Source organism: Camelus ferus, chromosome 8 (genome assembly GCF_009834535.1).
Source record: "Camelus ferus isolate YT-003-E chromosome 8, BCGSAC_Cfer_1.0, whole genome shotgun sequence".
NCBI lineage: Eukaryota > Metazoa > Chordata > Mammalia > Artiodactyla > Camelidae > Camelus > Camelus ferus.
The window spans coordinates 18,260,936-18,283,644 of record NC_045703.1 but is presented as its reverse complement, the minus strand read 5'-3'; the positions used below and the strand labels follow the sequence as shown (position 1 = coordinate 18,283,644).

Here is a 22,709-nt window from a genome sequence, read left to right as displayed (position 1 = left end):
TGGACACAACATTGTAAAATGACTATAAACTCAATACAAAAAATGTAAAAAAAAAAAATCAACAGGAATGTGAATGCTCAGAACCTTGACAAGGTAAGACCCAACAGACTGGGTTAGCTACCTGCTCGGCTGAAAACATCCATGCAGCTATTCATTCATTCTGACAACCAATTTTTGTTAAGTATGTCCTAAGTTTCTAGTATTTTGATAGGTACCAGGTACTAAGATAAATAAGCCACAGAGTCTGTGGAGGGTGAGCACAAGGAACTCAGAGACTGCCTGAAGGCAAAGACATGGAAAAAAATTTCTACAAGCTGAAAGTCATAACAGGGGTGATGACACACAGGTCTGCTGGGCGAGGAGGAAGGGGAGAAATAATCAGAGTCCTAGTTAATTAGAGAGAGTCAATAACAAGGCCTGTTTGAACTGAGATTTGAGAGAAACAGGACAGAATTATGTAGGAGGTAAAAACCACAATATTTGGTAACCAAGAGGGTGAGGTGAGGAAAATGAGTGTGGGGTGATTTTCAGGGCTTTGCCTTAAGTCTCACATAAATGATGCAGCCATGAACTTACATAAATAACATCTATACTTTAGAGATAGACCACATCTCCAGTGGATGATGAAAATCTTAGACTTTAACTATAATATATAATTACTACAGACATTTGGACCATTTGGACTTTGATATAGGTCAAATTTCTGTCCATCACAATGTTCCACTCCATTCTGCCAGATTTTCATGAAGGAGACTTGGGGAAAAGCTAATCCTATGTTTCTCCAATGAGACCACTACAGAACCCCAGGAAGCAGAGGGAAATGCAAATGGACCGTGGAGAAGCCTGCAAGCCAAGCATGACATTTTTAAAGGGTAGGAAAACAAAACAAACAAAACCAAACAAAAATTGAACAAAAAAGAATATGCAGCAGAGAACTATGTGACCCAAAGCCTGAAGTATTAACCAGGTGGCACAACCCCTGATCTAAAGAATTAGAAGATATATTTTGAGGCAGCCCCTGGAGATGTGAAATGTCTTTGGAGCCTTGTTTAATCTCAAAAATTCATGGAAATCAGATGTCCTGCCCCATAATACATCAATGTTTGTTTTGCTATTAAAAAAAATATTGTGTTTTGGAAAATCTTCCAGTCAAACGGCTGCTCTGGGTAGATGGGCACTCTCTACTCATATGACTTTGGGCACCTCCAGGCCCTGAGAAACCAATTCTGGTTTTACCAGCAACATGTACAGTAATTATTTCATTTTAACTCTTACTAGGTTTCACTAAGTGGCTTTTTCTCGATTCTGAACCCAGATTTTGAGGCCCCTGACAATAACCCTTCATATCTCGATGACAAAATATCCCCCCAAATTTTTGTTGTTTGACAGAGGATTCTCACAAAAGCAAGAAGAGTGGAATAGCCTAAAATGAGAACACATTTTCTATAATAAAATTCAATTTCATGCACTTTTCAGAACAGCTTGCCAGTTACAAACTATTGTTTCACGTGGCTAGAAACAAACCAAGTAGCCCACAGTGCAGGGGATGATTAAGTTAATTATAATAATCCATCCAGGGGAATAATATGCAAACTCTAAAAAATTAGTTTACAATGACATGGAAGCTACTTTTGTTAGAGAACAGAGCAGGGTACAAAGTGGCATATAGGACGGTCTTTTGAGGATTTTGGTAACCATGGAGAGTCCTGGAACTAAGATACTGAGGGACAACTGTATATATGTGTGTGTATATATACGAGTGTGTGTGTTGGGGGTGGTGTCTCCGTGTGTATAGAATCTTTTTAAAAATAAAATCATACGTATGAAGCAGGGATTTGTAACACTGATAATTAAGGGAGTTGGTTCTTCAGCATCAAAACATCCGCAAACACACTAAAATATATTATCGCAAGGCTGTCTTCTCAAAAGTCTTACATAAACACTGCACTTGGGAACATACTATTTAGGTGCTCTTGTGGTGTGCTTCTGAATCTCCACCAATGGCTAGAAAATGCTAACACATCTCCTTGTTTCCTTTCATATTTAAGGAAGAAAAGGAGAGGAGACTCTGCCAAGGACCACTGCTGGTCACGCAGCCTTTCTGAGCCTCCTGAAGGTCAGTCTAACCTATTTCTGGTCCACTTCAAGGCTCTAATTAACCAAGGTAGTACAGAGAAAGGCAGTCGTAGCTGGCCCCCAAATCATGACTTAAAACTAGTCTATAGCTTTAATGTACCTTTATTTGGTCAGCAATACCACATGCTTGGGTAGGTACAAATCTAACATTCTATAAGCATCATCTAAAAGTACAAAAAAAGTAACTCAATAGTTTTAAAACATAAATCATCTTATAAGTTGCTGCATGGAAACTGATCAAAAGGGTATTTTTCTATAAAAATAGTCTGCCATCTGTCTCTCAGCTGAGCTGTCCTCTCCTCCTTATGAGAGAGGACTTCACATGAGTACCTCCAGCCACACACTCCACCTCACTTCATCTCTCTCCCCACCTTCACCCAAAGCCCATTCTGAGTACTGGCATCCTCAGCCATGCATGCACCTGCTTGTCTTGATTATCTGAACAGTCACTGTGTTTTTCCCCCTTGATAGTGAATCCACAGACTGGTTAATATGACACCAGTCAAATAAAACTTGGCTGCATTCCCATTTCTAACTTCCAGGTTGTTTTTTTTTTAAATAAAATGAAAGAATTAATAAATCAATTCAGCAAAGTTATGGGGCAAAAAACCAACATATAAAAATCACTTGTATCTCTACACACTAATAATGAACAAGTAGAAAAGAAAATCAGGAAAATAATTCTATTTACAGTAGCATCAAAAAAACAAAAACAAAAAAAACTGAACTTAGAAATAAACCTAACTAAGGAGGTAAAAGGACTTGTACACTAAAAACTATAAAACATTGCTGAAAGAAATGAACAGATACACAAAAAAATGAAAAGACATCCTATGTTCATAGACTGGAAGACTTAATACTGTTAAGATGTCAGTGCTGCCCAGAGCAATCTAAAGACCCAACATAATCCCTATCAAAATCCTAATGGTGTTTTTTGCAGAAATAGAAAAAAAAAATCCTAAAATTCAAACAGAATCTCAAGGAATCCTAAATACGCCAAAAAAGTTTGAAAAGGAACAAAGTTAAAGAAATCATACTTCTAATTTCAAAACATACAAAGTTACAGTAATCAAAACAGTGTGGTCCTGGCATGAAGACAGACATATAGACCAATATAATAGAATAGACAGCCCCCTAAAATAAACCCTCATGTATATATGGTTGAGTGACCTTGAACAAAGGTGACAAGACCACTTGATGGGGAAAGCAGTCTCATAAACAAACAGTGTGGGAAAAACTAGATATCCACATGCAAAAGAATGAAGTTGGATCCTTATCTTACACCATATACAAAAATTAACTAAAAATGAATTAAACATAAGACCTAAAACTATAAAATTCCTAAAAGAAAACATATGGGAAAAGCTATATTTGATGAGTAAAGATTTCCTGGATATGACTCCAAAAGCATAGGCAACAAAAGCAAAAACAGACAAATGGGACTACATCAAACTTAAAAACTTTTGTTCACCAAAGGATACAATCAATAGATTGAGAGGCAAACTAAGAATGGGAGAAAATACTTGCAAATTAGATATCTGATAAGGGGTTAACATGTACAAAGAACTCTTACAACTCAACAACAAAAAAGTAAAAAAACCCAATTAAAAACAAGGAAAATGACTTAAATAGACATTTCTCCAAAGACAATACACAAAAGGACAATGTGCATAGGAGATGCTCAACATCACTAACTATCAAAGAAATGCAAATCAAAACCACAATGTAACACTGTAAACTGACTATACTGCAATAAAAAAAAAGTGGAAACCCCCCCCATAATAAGATATCACCTCACACCCATGAGGATGGCTACTCTCAAAACAAAACAAACAAACAAACAAAAAACCAAGAAAACAAGTGTTGGTGGGGATGTAGGGAAGTTAGAACTTCTGTGCACCTTTGGTGGGACTCCAAATGGTGCAACCACCACGGAACACAATATGGTGGTTCCTCAAAAAATTGAGAATAGAACTACCATACGATGCAGCAACCCCACTTTTATGTATACATCCCAAAGAATTCAAAAGGATCCTGAAGAGATTTTCGCAAACCCATGTTCAAAGCAGCACTATTTACAATAGCCAAGAGGTAGAAGCAACCCAGTGTCCATCAATGGATGAGTGGAAACACAAAATGTGATACATACATCTAACAGAAGCCTTAAAAAGGAAGGAATCTTGTCACGTGCTTCAACCCTAAAGGCTGAATGTCTGTATCCCCCCAAAATTCATACGCTGAAATACTGATGTCCAAAGGCCTTTGGAGGGTGATTAGGTCATGACAGTGGAGCCCTCATCGATGAGACTAATGCCTCTTATAAAGGAGAGCTGAGAGAGCTCCCTTGTCCCTTGCCCCAAGTACGGATACTATAGTGAGTTGGCAAATGCAACTCAGAAGGGAGACTTTACCAGAAGCCAACCATAATGTAACCCTGATCTTGAACTTCCAGCCTCCAGGACCGTGAGAAATAAACTTCTGTTGTTCATAAGCTACCCAGTCTCTGGTTTGGTTACAGCAGCCTTAATGGACGTGCAACATGGATGAACCTTGAGGCCATTATGCTAAGTGAAGTAAGCCAGTCACAAAAGGACAAATACTGTATGATTTCTCTTCTATGGTGTATCTAAAGTAGTCAAATTCATAGATACAGAAAGGAGAATGATGGTTATCAGGGGGCCAGAGAGAGGGAACAAAGGGAGGTTACTGAATGGGTATCGAGTTTCAGTTCTGCAAGCTGATCAAGTTGTGGGGACCTGTTTTACAGCAATGTGAATATACTTAACATTACTCAGCTGTCCACTTAAAAGTGCTTAAGACAGTAAATTTTGTATGTTTTTTCGACAATAAATTTTTTTAAGAAAAAATATAAAGAAATCCAAATTTTTTCCCCCTCCTGAATGGGGAGGGAGAAAAGAAATGGGAGTAACTGTTTTCCTTTTTTGTAAATGTGTCCCTTTTCATTTCTGGGGTGTTCCATATCTGCCACTTGCACACAGAGAGAAGAGAGTTTAAACCTTCAACATGAGGATCTGAGCTTTCTAAACTCCAAATCAGGCACTAAAACCCATGAGAGAAGCCTAGGCGCTGGGATGTTTACCTTTGGATCCCATTTCCAGAGAAGAATCTTGCTCATGGTAGGATACACCAGGGAACCGGCGAGAACAACCAGTCTGTGTCAATGAGCATTCCTGACTACAAGTAACTGAAATGGATGCTGGCAACTTAAAAGGGGAAAAAAATGTATGGAGGTATAGTCGGGGAGCTCATAGAATCCAAATTAAGGCTAGAGGACCAGTTTAGAAAACAGGAGGAATTTCTGTGCCTGGGAAGCCAAGAACACACCCAGACCACATCCCAGGATCAGCCACCTTAGGACACCAGCCACGGGCTATGCCTCGCCCCATTACCCCCCGGACACTCACTGAGCCACCTCCTACTCATCCTGTGTTTCTGCATCGTTCCCTTGATGTGCAAATCTGAGCTGGGAAGAATTGATTGCATCTGCCAGGGAGTTTCCATTTCGGTGAGGAATTCCTCCCAATGGGCAAGATATTCAAAAGCTAAAGGGGAGGGAAAAGGCAACTGGCCACACTGGCTAGCAAGTAGCTCAGCGGCTGTTTATATCTCACATGCCTAGCGCATCCAGTTTAACATAAAGTAATAAGTTTCCAGCCAATTCCAGGAAACGGGAGAAGCTTCATATTTACTAGATCCTGTCACTTGCAATATGGCGTGTTTCCATAGGTCATCCGACGAGACAAGATCCCTCATAAGCCATCCCTGGTAAAGCACGGTGCACAGGAGCAGGTGGGGTGAATGCAGCCGTGGTTAGTTGCCCTCTAGTGCTTTTCCTTTTGTCAGAGTTGAATTTATCCGACCTTGATAAGAACAGACACTGTCTTCAAAACTCCTGCTGGAACAGACTATAAAGACAGAATGCACACACCAGCTCTGCTGTCACCATCACCACGGGACTAATGCTGCTCAAGCAGAGAAGATGCCATTTATCGGGCACAGTTTAATCAGTATGGAAGCTGCTGGCCAGCTGCTGGACAAAAATGTCCATAGACTCCGTACGGCAAAGATACACAGAGATTTAGAAAGTCATAAAGGGGTGAAAATAAGGGGAAGGAATTAACTTTATTTCACATCACATCCTTTTATTCATTAAATACATTCCTCTACTCAAAGGACTCTGAAGACTTCTGCTTTTATGGTGATGGAGCAAAGATGTCTCTACTTCCTTTCTCTTGAGAGGTCAATGAAACAACAAGGGTTAAAAAAAAACACTCTATTTTTTAAATAAGACTGGGAGACGTCGATGGTCCTGAACCATAACATAAGCAGGAATTGGGTAGAAAAATGGTGAGGGATGTTCAAGAGCAGAGGGCGGTCAAACCTCAGTGTCTGCAGAACAGCATCACCAAGAAACAAGCTGCAGGACCCACGGGAAGCATCAGGAATTGGAAGTGTCAGCTCTTGTGAAGATGGGGTGAGTGGCCAATGGCAGGAGACAGGGAGACTGTTTGAAAGTCTGTAGAAGCAGCAGATACACTGCCAGGTGCCTCACTCTCCCCAGAGGAGCTACACTGTTAGTAGACATGGCATCTCGGAAGCAACAAACTTATAAACAGCAGCGCTGAAGGGAGTGGGGGGTGAAAATGGGGATATGAAGTGAGTTATGTGCATGACAGAATGCGACCCTCCAGTTCTCTCCCCCTACAGGTCCAGAACTCCAGAAGCCAGGCTGATAGATATTCCTGAAGCAAGAAACTGAAGGGCCATTCTCTGGGAATATTAAACCATCATCAGAGAAAAGGCCACAGACAATACTATCAGTATCTGCAGTGAGAATGCTAACAGGCTACCCAGTCATCGTATAGCGAGGTCCAGTGAGAAACAAGCCTACAGGCGTATACAGGCACACACAGCTTCTAATCAGCCTTCTAGTGCCTCATCACTTAAATAAACAAAAGACGAGGATCATCAGACATCTGAGGAAGGCTCACCACACCCATAGAAAGGACCATGATAAACAAAGTGAAAAAAAGGAAATTAGTGGAAACATGGACAATACTAGAAAAGAGAAGAAAATGTCAAACAAATCATATTTAGTGTCTCCACTGAGCTAAGATCTCGCACTCATCTCATAAAAGCACAACGTTAAGAAAGTAAAAAAGAGGGAAAAAAAGATGGCATTAAAAAATTCAGTGATACATATAAAATAGATAAACAACAAGGTCCTACTGTATAGCACTGAGAACTATATTCAGTATCTTGTAATAACCTACAGCGGAAAAGAATCTGAAAAAGAATATGTGTGTGCATGTGTGTGTGTGAATTACTGAATTACTATATTGTACACCAGAAACTAACACAACATTGTAAACCAACTATACTTCAATATAAATTTTTTTTTTAAAAATCCAACAAAAGAATTCACAGGTAATTTAGAGAATCTCCTAGAAAACAGGACAAAAAGTTAGGGAAATGGGCAATACAAAAAAAAAAAAAGGTCCAATGTCGAACTTAATAGGCACTTCAGAGAAAGAGAACAGGGAAAAAAGCAGGGAGAAAATTTTCAAAGAAAATAATAGAAGAATATATTTAATAAAACTCAATCATATAATTCTTAGACTATAAGGACCTACTGAGCACTCAGCACAGTGAAGGAAAAACAGGTAATTTACAAAAAATTTTAGATTACACATGAGTAAGAGATTGTAAAAACTTGCATACAAGAAATTGAATAAAAACACACAACTTGAGGAAAATGGCATTGGATATCTCAATTACAGCACTAGAAACCAGATGATAATTCTTCTCAACCTCGAATTCTATACCCAGCCAAACTACTATACAACTACAAAACCAGAATAAAGGCATTTTCATAGCTGCAATGGCTGAGTGACCAAAAACCACCGGATTTTTGTTTTATGCTTTCTAGCACTATTTGACTAGTAGCTTTACTTTATTTTGAACTGTACAGTTCACATACATTTTCAACTATTATCTCATTTTGGTCTGTGGGCACAGAGTACATTTTCTAGACTCTGTAATCATGAATGGGATCTACCCCTGGTTGGCATATACATCCCCTAATAAAATATGAGACCATGACATTAAAAAACTCCACAAAAGTAACGACCATTATTCTTACATAACCCTTATTCTTACATAATAATGTACTTAAGAAGTACTTTAGAAAGAGTCACAAATACCTGGGAAGTAAGATAGGTATTATCATCCCTTGCTTAAAGATGAGAAAATTGAGGCGTAAAGGGATAAGTGACTTTCCAAAGGTGTCAAGCCAACATGAAGTAATACTGGAACTCAAATCTGTGTCTAGGGCCAGGTTCAGGCTTCTCCTCATGACACGTAAGAATGCTGTGCACAGTCTTCATGGCTTTATGTCTCAACATCTCATTCTCCCTTATGTTCACGGAGAACTGTTTCCTTTCTAGCCACCAAAAGCACTGCTATCCTTTTGCTCACCCTGACAACAACAGTTATTTATTTCACCTCAAACACCTCTGCCCTGTAGTCCCACCCCCTTCTCCAGGCCATCCTTGAAGAACTGTTGTGCACGTCTCAGAATAAACACTGACTCATTTACTTAGAGCTATGGCAAAGAGCAAATCCTAACTACTCATTAGGAAGACATTTCTTGATTTTTTTTCTTAACCTATAAAGTCAGAAGGAAAACATAATAGACAAAAGTGCCTTCAGCTTCTCATTGCTACATATAGCAGGGAGGCCCCTAATGTATTTTATTTTTTAACCTTTTTTAAAAAAATTTTTTTAAAAATTGGGGGGGAGGAAGTAATTAGTTTCATTTAGTTAGTTAGTGAAGGGACTAGGGAATTGAACCCAGGATCTTGTGCATGCTAGGCATGCACTCTACCACTGAGCTATACTGTCCCCCCATCATATTTTAGATGTCATAATGACCCATCTGGCTCATGATCATATAAAAAAGGGAAACTCTGGTTTATAATCAGAAAAAAATTAGCAGTTTTTTATACTAAAGAGGAAGATTCAAGAATATTTACTCCTTCCACTCTGCCTCCCAAATTGTATTAATCAAAAAAATAGAACACAGTAAACACGCACATACACAGGTGCCCTTCCCACCTCCTTTCCCACAACAAACACTGAGGCAAGAAGACACACACACGCATGCTCTCACGTTCACATGGTCTGGGACCCTGAACTCATACACCCTCCCAACTGCACGCTCTGTTAGACTTGTGGACCTGAATTGCTACTAGGTGAGAAGGTCACAGTCTTCACTGAAAAAAAAAACAACTGCACTCCGGGTGACTCTGTGTTTTGAGGCAGGCAAAGAAATAACGTGATAACCATCTAGCTACTTACTCCACAGTATCGGTCGTCATTGAATATCTGAGGTGGCAGAGGGTTGCCCTGAGCAGGCTTCTTCTCCGGGGGGATGTTTTTGTACATCCACTGCCTCTGTTCTTCTGACATTGTGATGTCCACCTCCTCAAACTCTATCTTGTTGGCTTCCAGAAATCTCACTACATCCTGCTGCTTCTTCTTTATCTGAAAAGAGAAGACAGACAAGGAGAAATGTTCATCTGAAACAATGTGTGAATATTTCCAAATTGAACTAGATTTGATTTCTCTTTGTCAGAGGTCACTGATACAAAAACAAAGGCATTTTCGCAGATGCCACACACTGTCCAGTCCCTGGTTATCCAGGAGAGGCCTAAGCCAAGTCCTGTCACAGTGGTTTCTCCACTTAGACTCCCCAGAATCCTGGCGCACAACTCAGATTGTCTGAAGGAACAGACTAGGCAGCAGGTGGGAGATTCACTTAGTTCTCAGGGGGCCATAACCACTCCCCACTCCCACCCCCGGAAGCTGACATGTACAGTCATGAAAGCCCCCTCTTCCCAAAACCATTTGAAAACCAGGGATAGCCCATCTGAGGTGTTGACACTTCATTGATTCCTGGGAGCGGCAATTTTTATTCCCTTCAGCAGCCTCTTTCAGATATTCCACAGCTGCAGCCACTGTCATGAAAGCATCCTTTCATCAATTCACATGAGAAAAATGTTCTCCACGTCTAAGGTGAGAGTAAACAGCAAGCACCATCCTACTTTGAACTCTTATTTCTTAACTCTTATGGTTCCTCTGATCTTTCACGTTTCCTTCTCCCGTCACTAGGGGTCAGGTGTGCTCTTGAAGACCTGCAAACACATCTGGAGGTTTTCGAAACGTTACCGAGGTTCGTACTGATTAATTGAGATGGGGTGACAATATTCAGTATCTTAAGTGCAACATGTGAAACATGAGAAGACAAGCATGCTTTTTCTAAATGATTCTGGGAAATCTGCATAAAGAACAAATTTAGGCAGTAAAGTAAATTTTATAATGGCCAAAGAAAAGAATCACGTCGAGAGGTCAAGCAGCTGGAAAGACCGCTCATCACAGAGAACAAAATGCTAAAGAACAAACTTTCAGAAAAAAACCATATGTTATCACTCATATGTGGAAACTAAAAAGAAAAACAAAAGAAAAAAGTACACTATGAACTCATCTACAAAACAGAAACAGACTTGCAGACACAGTAAACAATCTTATGGTTACCAGGGGAAAGGGGGTGGGAAGGGATAAATTATATAAAAATAGATTTTAAAAAAGTTTCTTCTGTATAGCATGGGGAACTATATTCAATATCTTGTAATAACCTTTAATGAAAACGAATATGAAAACGAATATATGTATGTACATGCATGACTGGGACATTGTGCTGTACACTAGAAACTGACACATCGTAACTGACTGTACTTCAATTTTAAAAAATAAAGAAAAAAAGAACGAACTTTCACATACTGATTTTCCCCATCCAGTTCCCCCACAAAAGTTTCAGTGACATGTGTCTCTGAGGTAGAAATCTGTTACATACCATGAGCAAAAAGGTTCTGCTCCCTGGATTCAAGTCCATGAATGACTTAACAAGATGGCATAGTTAGTAGGGACAGAAATAAAAAGCTGGCAAAATAGGACATCTTTAAGCTCAATGATGTTATAAGAGAATTCCTTGTGTACAGTTATAAATCCGAGTCGAAAAATGACACCTCAACTTTAATTAAGCCACTTCTCATGTCTGAAAAAGTTAACTTTCCTGCCTCACTCATACAATTTCAGAATATAGTTATATTATTTCATAACTTCAGTGTGCAAAAAAATATCATTCATCCTACTTAATTTCCCCTTATAGCCTTACCAGGTCGTTTTTATTGTCCCAGAGGTTAAAAGTGTTCACCTATTTTGATCAAGTCCTAGTGTGTGTTCTAGTCAAGACAATCATGTCATTGCCCTAAAATCCTTCCTTAGTGGGTCCCCACTGCCCTTCGTAAACCAAACAACAAAAGGTACCTATGGCTGTACTACCCAGATAACTGCCAAAATTTGAACAGAGGAAGGGGTCTGGATTTAATGTCCATATTGGGAGCTCTGCATACCCAGCTCATTTCAATTGTTCATGAGAGTGATCAAAAATGAAACTTATCCACAGTCAAACCCTGGTTTTCCATATTTAATGTATAGACATATGACATTCACTATTACCCTTAAATGCAGGTAATTAAAAACTCACACATTCTCAATACAAGCGTAAGTCAATACATATATACAGCTTTTTTACTCCCCCACCTCCTGGCCCTAAACACATAGACACACACACACACACATACACACAACATTTATTGCTGGACTATAATTATCTACAGCTCAACTGGTCTTTCCTTCCACAGGATTATATTCAGTAAAAACAGCTGCACCTTGTCTTTTCCACTCACCGAAATATCATGAGCACTGGCCCCTGTCATGAAAAATTTTTCAAAGCATTAATTTTAATATCTTCCTGGCAATTCCATCATGTAGCTGTACAGCTAACTATTAATACATTGTTGGGCAGCTGGCATGCTTATAAGTTCCACCACTAGGAATAACAGCATGCAGTGAATATCGTTATTAATAAATCTTTGACTGTATCTCTCAATACTCCTTTAGGACCAAGCCCTGTGAACGAAGCCCAGGTCAAAGGGCGGAGACATTTTTCGGAGTCCTAATGGACTCAGGCCAAACTGCCTTTCAACAAGGTCATATCAATTTATGCTCCCGTTTGCAATGACTATGAGTGGCCATGTCCCAACAGTCCTCTGTCCTGAATGCCAATATTTGAAAGTTGCATTGTGGAATATTAAAAATCAAATGATGTGGGGTGATGGGCAATGACTAAACTTATCGTGGTGATCATTTCACAGTAGATACAGACATCCAATCATTATGCTGCACAGCTTAAACTTACACAGTGTTATATATCAAATTATATCTCAGTAATATAATTGGGGGGGGCGAAATGGTTGCTGTCCTAAGAAAACATTCAAATGCATCATTATACACTATCAATGCTCAGGAAGCAAAGGATAGTTCCTCACCAACCCTGGTGACGGTTGGCGGTAGTGTCAGAAGTGAAATGTCTGTAATCATATCTGCATTTTAAGAGGAGAGCAGGAGAGGCATGACCAGATTTGTGTTTCAAAGAGATCGCTTTAGCACTATGTACCTTAAAAAGAAAAAAGGAGAAATTCTGTATGTACTGTTAACACTGTTATGAAAAGGTCTCCAAGATGTATGAGTAAGCGAAAAAAAAAAAAGCAAAAAAAACCAACAACTGTGTGTAGACTAGACACTTTTTAAAAAAATAAAACAAACCAAAAAGAAGAAGAAGAAGAGAAACAGAAATAGGAACATTTTTGTATTTACTTGCATTTTTTCATTTTTTAGAGAAACACTTGAAGATGATATGAGAAACTAACAAAAGTGGTTGCCCAGGAGGCAGGGCATGGGAACTGGATGACGGGGGCAAAGTCAGAGCAAGAGTTTTCCCTCTCCATGTGTGCAAACATTAAACTTTTTTGGAAAGTGTAAATGTGTCAATATTCAAAAGATTAAATAGAAGAAATTGATTTTGATAGAGAAGGAAAGATTCCCTAGAAAACAACTCGGAGGGGAGCAGCAGTGCCCGGCCGTAGAGGCACGGGGCGTTTCATAGAAAGCAAGTTTCCCAGCAGGGCAGGAAGCTGGACTTAGAGCATTTGGTGACTCGCTGGCCTCCATGGCTCCTTACACTTAGAAGAAAGGCCAGAAGATTACAAAGAAAAGAGAGAGGGAAAAGCTAAGGCCACAGAAAATTAACTAATACCATGGTGAATCACCCAAATAAACAAGCAGAGGCATTTAACCCAGAGAAGCAAGTTTCAAGGGGATGTTTGTGACATTAGCCTCAGGAAGGAAGATGAGTCAGCCACCAGGGCTGATTCTGAGATCTCCCAGGTGAGCGTGGCTGGAACTGTGGGAGCCCAGGCATGAGTGGCAGGGGCAGGCCAGCTCAGGAGGCAGGACTGGGGAGAAGCTGGGGCTCGGGGTCATGGAAAGGCTTCCCACGTGGCAAGAGGAAGCCATCAAGGTCACTTCCCATGCTGGCCTAAACCCAAAGTTTGAATAATAATAGCACAAACCATCACTTCCCTGACAAAAGAGCTTTATTCTCCTCACATTTCAACCGTCCTGAAACAAAATGCATCTTACAGTCAACATCAAAAGAAATGTGGGGACATAGGACTTTCTCAGAGAGAAAATCTCTAAACGTTGATAACCAGACAATCAGGGTGGTGCTAGGAAGTAGAAGTTAAGTCTCTCGTGATCGAAAAGGCCTATGAATTAGAAAGTTGTTAAAATTATTTTTTTCCCTTTTGTTTCAGGGATAGATAAATATCTACAGATAAATTTACTTTGTGAATTTCATCTGTGCATCACTGTATACAGGTATTTGTGAACCACGTGGTATGTGCGGTACTTGTTAAAGGGCTTGAGAAGTCACGAAGCAAAGTTTACACAAGCATTTACCAACAAAAAAAAGAAAGGGGGGAGGGTATAGCTCATGTGGTAGAGCGCATGCTTAGCATGCAGGAGGTCCTGGGTTCAACCCCCAGTACCTCCTCTGAAAATACATTAAACCTAATTACCTCCCCCACCCCCACCAAAATAATTAAATTAAAAAAAAAGACATTCAAATAAAAAATTGTGGGGAGCAGGGGAGGAAGAGAAGAAGTAATTTGTGGGGCAATAGTGGCTGCCTTCACTGAAGTCGATTTGGACACAGGGATCATGGTACCTATGACTCGTGTAGCTGTCTTTTTTTTCCTTCAAACACACTTAGAAGCCATGGCAGACGATGCTAGTTACTTACCCAGTAGCCAATCTCCTTTTCTTAATTACAGAAGCCTGGTTTTGTTTAAGAAAGCAACGTGCTCAGCTACAAAAACTTGTGGACCAGAACTCCTCTGCAACTAGGGGTGATCCCATGACACAGTGCTGGCCAGTGAGATGTAAGGGAAGCGCCACTTAATGAATGAACAGACAAAGCCCATTCTGCACTTGGTCCTCCTTCTCCTTTCCCTTGCAGAAATGCACACGTGGTGACTGGAGGTGCAGAAACCCTTCGGCAGATGTGGTAACCAACACTAAGGATTGCCAAGCAGAAGGACAGGAGCCTGGGTACTTGACTGAAATTTTACAGCTGCCACAATAGTCCTGTGCAGCCTCCTCGAAACCATTCTCGGTTAGACAAATAAACCCCTAATTCATTAAGCCACTCCTTATCAAATTTTCTATAGCATGTGTCCAAATGCAGCGCTACTTGGGAAAACTCTTAACTGCTACATAAAATGTCTTCAGCAATACTGTAGTATGATGGATTGAAAATAAAAGGTATTATTGCACAGCAGAGCCCAGAAAATAAAAGCTGTAAGACATCAATTTCACATAAGTGAAATGAGTATTTGTCACTGGATAAATAGATGAGTTTTCATTTTTTTCTTTGTAAAGCAACCACAAAGTTGTTGGACCTGAAACAGGAAGATAGCTACAAAGGCATGAAAGTTGCATTTCACCTTATCATTCAAACATACCCCATTACACAGCATCCGAAGCGATTAAAGGGGACAGACGCTGTTAAATCTCTTGGGCTAGATCGCAGGTAGGCCTACAGGCCAATCCTAGCTCGCTTGCTGTTTTTGTATGGCCCACAGCCCATAACAGTCTTATCTTTTTAAATGGTTGAGGGGAGGGGAATCAAAAGAATAATAGTATTTCATGACACGTCAAAATTCAGCGTCCATAAATGAAGTGATATTGGAAGACAATCACCTCCATTCATTTACACACTCTCTCCGGCTGCTCCTGCCCCACAAAAGCACAGTTGAGCAGTTGTAACAGAGGCTGTCTGGTTCCCAAAGCCTAAACTACTTATCACTTGCTCTTTTCAGAAAAACGTTTGCCAAACTCTGCCCTAGATCATGGATCTTCATTTCCGGCTCAAAGCTCACTCTCTCAGTGAGGCCTTCCCGAAACCACATGATTTTACATTTTTACCAGCCCTTCCCAGAACTGCCTATTCCCCCTTCAATTCTTTTTTTTTTTCACCATCGCATCTGACCGTAGCGACTGACATACTGATCATTTTACACATTTGTTTGTCCACCTCCTCTTAGGATAATACAAATTCCACAAGGGCAGGGGATTCTGTCTGCTGTTTTGTTCGCTGCTGCAGCCCCAGGGTCTGGAATGGTCTCTGGAACATACCAGACGCTCAATAGACAGTTGTTAATGAACAGACAGGGATTTTCACAAGGGGAAGGACTGGTGTAACAGCAGAGCTGATTCTCTCATCAAGGAGGATGAGATACCTCACATACCACCTCCCAAGCGAGCCCTCTCTAACCACCTCAGCTGAAGTTTTCATTAAATGCATTACAATTTTATTTATTTATCTGTTTACTTGTTTTCATGCTCATCTCTCTCTCCACAGGATCAGTTCTGTAAGCATAGGGACTGGCGCACAGGAAGCCCTCAGTAAATATTAACTGAGTGGATGATTAAAGAATTATCACTCCAGTGCTGAACATCAAAGATTTCCAGGTGATATGCCAGCGATCAAAATGAGTTGATAATTTAATTTAGGAACAAATGGAACTGAAGTTTAGCCAAACAGGAACGTAGATCAAACACCAATATTTCTCAGTTAATGCTAAAACTGCATGAATTTAAAAAGTAGCATGTCTAGGAAGCTACATGGAACTGTAAGAGAGCCTAAATAATTCAGAAGACTCTCTAAACCCTGAATGTGAAAAAGGCCTCGCTTCTAACGTTGACACTGATATTGAAGAAAGTCGTATGCGATCGCATGTTTCAAGAAATGTGATTGTCAGTTAATTTTAAAAACTGCAAGTGAGTAACGTAGTACTTTGTTTTGCCCAAATGTTTTTAAAAGATCGCTGATATATTTGCAAATTGATGGCAACTGAAAATTAAGCAAATACGTTGGTATTTCTCTGACTCTGCGACCCCAGAATTCTATTGCCCTCAACCCCTTCCCCCAAATATCTCCCAGAGCTCTGAAACAAGCTCCTCACTTGTGCTTCAAAGCAGCCCTCCTGGCCACTGCACTGATTCGTGCTACAGCACTGAATGCATCGCCCCAAAACTCCTATGTTGAAACCTACCCTGCTCCCAGGTGATGGCGTTAGAAGGTGAGGTTGATGGGAGGTAATTAAGTTATGAGGGTGGAGTGCTCTTATAAAAGAGGCCCAGGAGCTCTCGTGCCCCCGCCTACAATGTGAAAAGACTGCAGTCTGCAACCTGAAATTAGGGTTTCACCAGAACCTGATCATGCTGCCTCCCGGATCTTAGTTTCCAGCCTCCAGAGCTGTGAGAAATTTCCATTGTCTAAAAGCCACCCAGCCGGGGGAGGGTATAGCTCAGTGGTAGAGTGCGTGTTTAGCATGCACAAAGTCCTGAGTTCAATCCCCAGTACCTCCATCAAAAATAAATAAATAAGTAAACCTAGTCCCCCTCCCTACAAAATAAAAATTAAAAAAAATAAAAGCCACCCAGTCTGCCGTATTCTTACAGCAGCCCGAGCAGACTAAGGCTGTACACCTCTACCCTTTCAACTCAGGACCCAGATCTGCTGAGGACCCCAATCCTGGGCAACCCACCCCAACCGGCGCCTGGGTAGTAAGCTGTCTGGGCTGGTGCCGCTGATTCTGCTGACGTGGCATGAGAACTCGATGACCCACGGAAATCTCAGTGAAGACAGGGGTAGCTTTCACTGGCAACCTCCTGACTCCAGGAATCCCTAGGGATGGGATCTGAGGACAGGCAAAATAAATTACATTGCACTTGACTTAGACTTACCCCCCTGTTCTGAGGCACTGACTTATAAGTAAACTTGCACTCCAATACCCTCTCTTCTTATAGGATTAGTTCTTTCCCAGGCGGCTGCCAATTAACTTATGTAATTAAGAAGCCCCTGCCAGATTCCTTCCACACGCTTTCAGACGTGTCTAGTCATGTTTGAATTCCGGGGTGTACACAGCTGAGGCTGCACCCTGGGACCTTGGGAGTCACTAGTAAATACGGAGACATGATCAATTTGAAAAATAAAGCACTTGGTTTTTTTAAACTGAGATTTAATGTGAGCAATTGTGGGAAAGCAAGTTTAAAGGCAAATAAAACATAGATGGAAGACAACAAGGAAAACTGGAGGGAAAATGTATTTTAGAGTTGGACTGTCCTGGTTTTAATCCTAGCCCTGTCAGCTGAGGAGTCTTGGAGAAATTATGAAGCTTCTCTTCTGGCCTTAGTTTCTAGATCTGTGAAATGGACCCAGTATCTATTTTCATAGGTTTATTGAGAGGATTAAAATAAGAAGAGAGCTAAACACAAATGGGCATTGCCCAATTGTTTCACTCAATCAGGCGTATTAACTTTTCTTCCTTTGCCCTAGATGTGGCCTTCTGCAAAAAACATAAAGTAACTTTCTGAGAACTTTCAAAGGCTTCAAGTATTTGATGCAATAGTTCTTTATTTCACCTACTTTCACACTTCAAATACACAGTTTTCTTTCTTCTGACTTGAGGCAGATGTAAGGCTGATCAGGGCCTTTTATGTATCTCACATGAAAAAAGTCAAAGACAGGCCGAGGAAAGAGAACAGGAAGGATGGATTTTCTTGTAACTTGGTAAGACTTACAGAGGAGGGGCTCGGCGAGACTAGGACGGGTGGAGGGCCCCGAAGACAACTCCTCCTTCCAACTAAAAAGGGAAGAAAGGACTGATGATCTTTCCCTGGTCAAAGACCCCAGGAAATTTCCAGCGATGGAGTAGGATACCTCAAAGATACATCATTTCCGAGGTGGAGGGTATAGCTCAGTGGCAGAGCGCGTGTTTAGCATGCACGACGTACTAGGTTCAATTCCCCAGTACCTCCATTAAAATAAATAAACAAATAAACCAACCTAATTATCTCCTCCCAAAATACAAGCAATAAATAAATAGTAAAGAAAAAGATACATTATTTCATGGCAAATTCTTTAACTAATGCCACCCCGTTGGACTCACTAGGCATCATATTGTCATAAAGAGGATGCAGACAGCAGGAGGTGTGGTGGCAGATGCTAGGCTAGTTACCCCAGAGCTCTTTGCTACCTCTCCGGTGAAGGCTGGAAAACTAAAGCCTCTGTAGTTATCTTATTGCATGCATTAATTCTCTTAAGTGGTATTTTCAGCCACCCTTGCAGCTGGGCAGCCACGTGATCCAGATCTGCGGTGAGCTGTGGACTGAAGTCAGTGGGGAGAGCTTCTGCACAAGGGCTGGCTCATCTGCTGACAAGGATGGGTCAGGATGCCCTTGGTCCCTGCCCTTCCTCCTTCTTCTTGCTTGGAACCCCAGTGCGAGGGCTGGAGGTGCAGGAGCAGCCTGTCCACCGTGAGGCAACAGCATCAGGAAAAGGCCAAAAGAATCCCCAAAAACACAGGCCCTGAAGAATGAGTCTCCAGACTTACCAAGAAAAGCCAAAATACCTGTATTGGTTTCAGCTCACGTCAGTCAGGTTCTCTCCTACCTGGAGATGGGCACATTCCTCCCTAAAACACCCATCAATACTGTTTCCTTGCTGGGGAGCAGGATGGAGGGTGCAGAATAAACCCCCACAAGCCCTCTGCTCACAGTCAGCATTCAAAGGCTGTTTAACTAAACGTGAGATTACACACAAACTATTGTGTCTCTGGTGTCTATTTCAGTCTATCTTACTAGAAAGCAAATAGCAGGTTACCAAGCCAAAGATAACAATGAGAGGCTGTCTTGCAAGAGACTGAAACTTGAGTTTTAGGGAATCAGAGTGTCAGAAAGGTGAATTATGAAATACAGGGCAATTTTTGAAAAAAAAAAACATTATTATATGTTATAAATCAAAAGCAATACAATTTTAATGATTGAAAAGATTGTGATTGTGTCATTAGTACAGTCCTGGCACTTACTAGGTATTCAACATATTAGTATTAAACAAATAAACATTATTGAGCTTGAATAAATACGTTTAACACATTTTTTTTAACCATGAAATATTTTGGGGTCCTGTTTTCTTAACCAGCCTGCACTAGCTTCTTTTTTCCATGATTATAATGTTAAGTCATCTTGTCAATTAAAAAAAAAACATAATATCATCCTGAAATAATTATTTTTTATATTACCTTCCAAGGATTCAACATTTAGTAATAGACTTTATAAAGCTGTCGTAATAGCATACAGATTTGGGGTAGGATGTTTTGGTTGTACTACAAATATTTTGTTTTTTATAATCTTTGTAGTTATTTTATTGCACGCATTAATTCTATTAAGTACTTACTCTAATGTTTAGAACATTAGCCTACCATGGGAAATTTAAGTGTGTTCTAGGGAAATTTTTCTTTTATAAGAAAACTGTTCCGAATGGGCTGACATTTTTCATAAAGACAACTAATACCAATAGTAAGTTACCTAACAGATATTACATCAACCATCCTTCAATTTTAAAAAATGGTAAAAATGGAATATCAGGGGGAAAAAAAGCACATAGAGACACACAGACACAGACTCTCTTCTTTCTTGCTTTGTCCCTTCAGGGTAAAGATGATATGTTATCAAGGAACTAATTTATAAAATGGATTTTAGGAAATGTTTGATACCATTATTTTGTTACTGAAAATAATGCTTATTGTCTACAAAAATTGTCACTGTGAAAACATAGAAGCAATTTTCTAATCTACTAAAAGTCTTTCAAATAAAAAATTCCAGTGAGTTTTTTTAATGTAAAAATCTAACATTTTTCTTTCGGTTTTCGGAAACAACTGACATCAGGGAAGACAGTGTGATACAAAATTGCATTACTGATGAATGGGATCAGAAAAATGATCACTGTCCTTTAATTCTAATGACGATCTCCTCCATCTGCATCTCCATCTTTTTAGGAGTTACCTTTTTGACAGTGACAACAGTTAAAAGCAGACCTTCAAACTGTATTACTGATCTTTAGCTCTCACTGTTCTCATTTAGAAAAAGATGTTTTTGATGAAAGAGAAATTTCTTATCATTAAAAAACAAAACAATACTGTTACAACTGTCTCCCATTACTTTATAATTGCTTTTGTTGACATTTTATAATGCACATATTTTATTAGAATAGTTACATATATAGAGAATTTATTTAAAGTATGTATAGAGAGGAAATACACTCAAGACTTTTTTTTTTATTATTGGGACATGTGATCAAAACACTCTGCAGACCATTGCACCAGAAAACTGTGAGTCTGCAAACACACAAGATTCTATATTATTTTCTTTGATGATATAAAATAATGTCTAAATAACTTTCAAGCCAGAAGGCAAATCTCTTTTCTAAACATGTGAGAAGTACTAAATGCTATCATTCTAATTTTTCAGTGCCTTATTTCTTAAACTAGGTTTTGAAGGTCAATTCATAAATTCCTATCTTGCAAAAATGGAGGGAGAAAAGAATGCCACCATATTTCCTGAAAGTATGGCTTACACCTTGGTAATCTTTGCCAAGAAGCATCCTTGCATACCTGTAACCGGGAAAATTACCCGACTGATAAATCCTAAAAAACAAACTAGAATTTCACGTAAATATATAAATACACTATAATGCTAATATAGTTTCTGAGAGTTAACATAAATGAGACACGGTAATAAATTTAGAGGCAGGAAAGACAGGAATATAAGCACATGCTAATGTACTTGAATCATCATAACACCTTACAAAAGCCTGCATCATCAGCCTTCTCTTCATACCAATACTTGGAAGACAGCACATACTTCCTCAACTTCAACCATCTCCTGTACGGAGTTATAGCTAAAATGTGCATTTCAAAACTGCCCTCTTTCACAAGGGCCAATCCACAGTTCCAAAGCCTTTCTGGAAATATATGCTTAAATGTCCCACTGTCACCTCAAACTTGACTGCTTAAACAAAACAAAAATGACAACAAAACCTTGTTGTTACAAGGCAAACCTACCTATCCACCTCCTTTCCTAACTTCCCTGTTTCTGTCAACAATACCTCACTGTGTGGATGACTCAGCATGAGCACAGAACTGCCTATAAGTCTGACATTTATTGTTAAAAAAATAACCCGTCTAGGGGGAGGGTATAGCTCAGTGGTCGAGTGCAAGCTTAGCATGCATGCACAAGGTCCTGAGTTCAATCCCCAGTACCTCCATTAAATCAATCAATCGATCAATCAATCAAATTACCCTTCCCCCCCCAAAAACAAAAATAACCTGACTAAATTAATGCCTTCACACACACACACACACACACACACACACACGCACGCACGCACTGTTTAACTTGATGAAGACAGCCTCTCCCAGCTCAGTCTGGTAGCATTAAAACAGGGATGGTGCAGAGAAAGTACAGGGCTGCGAGGGGCCCTGGTTCATCTGAGACTTTTTCCAGGACAGTCGGAACATCTGATGAAGGTGTCAAAGGCAGTGGCCTGATCCTCATTTGCGCCACTTAGCTTCGATTTATGTTCCAGTTCTGGACAAACCGGAAAGGGGATGGATCTGTGTCGCCTGGACAAGGTCCTTCTATCAAAGCCTCAGATTCCTCATCGGTGACATGCAGATCAGAATCTGGCACAGACAGTGGCGATGAAAACTAAATGATGTAATGCTCACAGGGTTCTTAGTGCACAGCACACTCCGAAAGAGCTCAACACAACACATGGTGATTACTACTAGTGTCACAATTTTATTTCTAAGGCCACAAACCTCATCAGCTACTCTGTTCTCTGGAAAGCTTTTTCTCCCACCAGTCACTGGGGACGCCTGGGCCACTACAAGTCCATGGTCATTTAGCTCCTCTCTCTCCACTCATTCAGTGAGTCACTCATTCGTTCATTCCAGAAGGACATTCTGGGGGTTGGGCAGGTGCCAGGCACTGTGCTAGGCATGGGGCAGGGGTACACACATGCCTCTGCCTTCTTTCAGCTCGTCCCCGACAAAAAGCTGGGACCTACAGGGAGTGCATGGTCAAAGCACTGATAGTGCCTGAACCATAAATCTTGATCTAAACACGGAGAGGATCCACTCTCTGGAAACACACCCTTTGGTGAGAACAGGTTTCCCCTTTAG

General features: G+C 40.3%; 1 protein-coding gene across 1 annotated transcript in view; it reads right to left on the bottom strand.

Annotated features, from left to right (window-relative positions):
* SH3BGRL2 (SH3 domain binding glutamate rich protein like 2) overlaps positions 1-22,709 on the bottom strand; it is a 60,002-nt gene that overhangs the window by 15,366 nt on the left and 21,927 nt on the right. Inside the window, exon 2 of the mRNA XM_032484505.1 lies at positions 9,517-9,702. Within this exon, the coding sequence (XP_032340396.1) occupies positions 9,517-9,702 (186 nt within the window). The remainder of the gene's footprint in view (positions 1-9,516; positions 9,703-22,709) is intronic.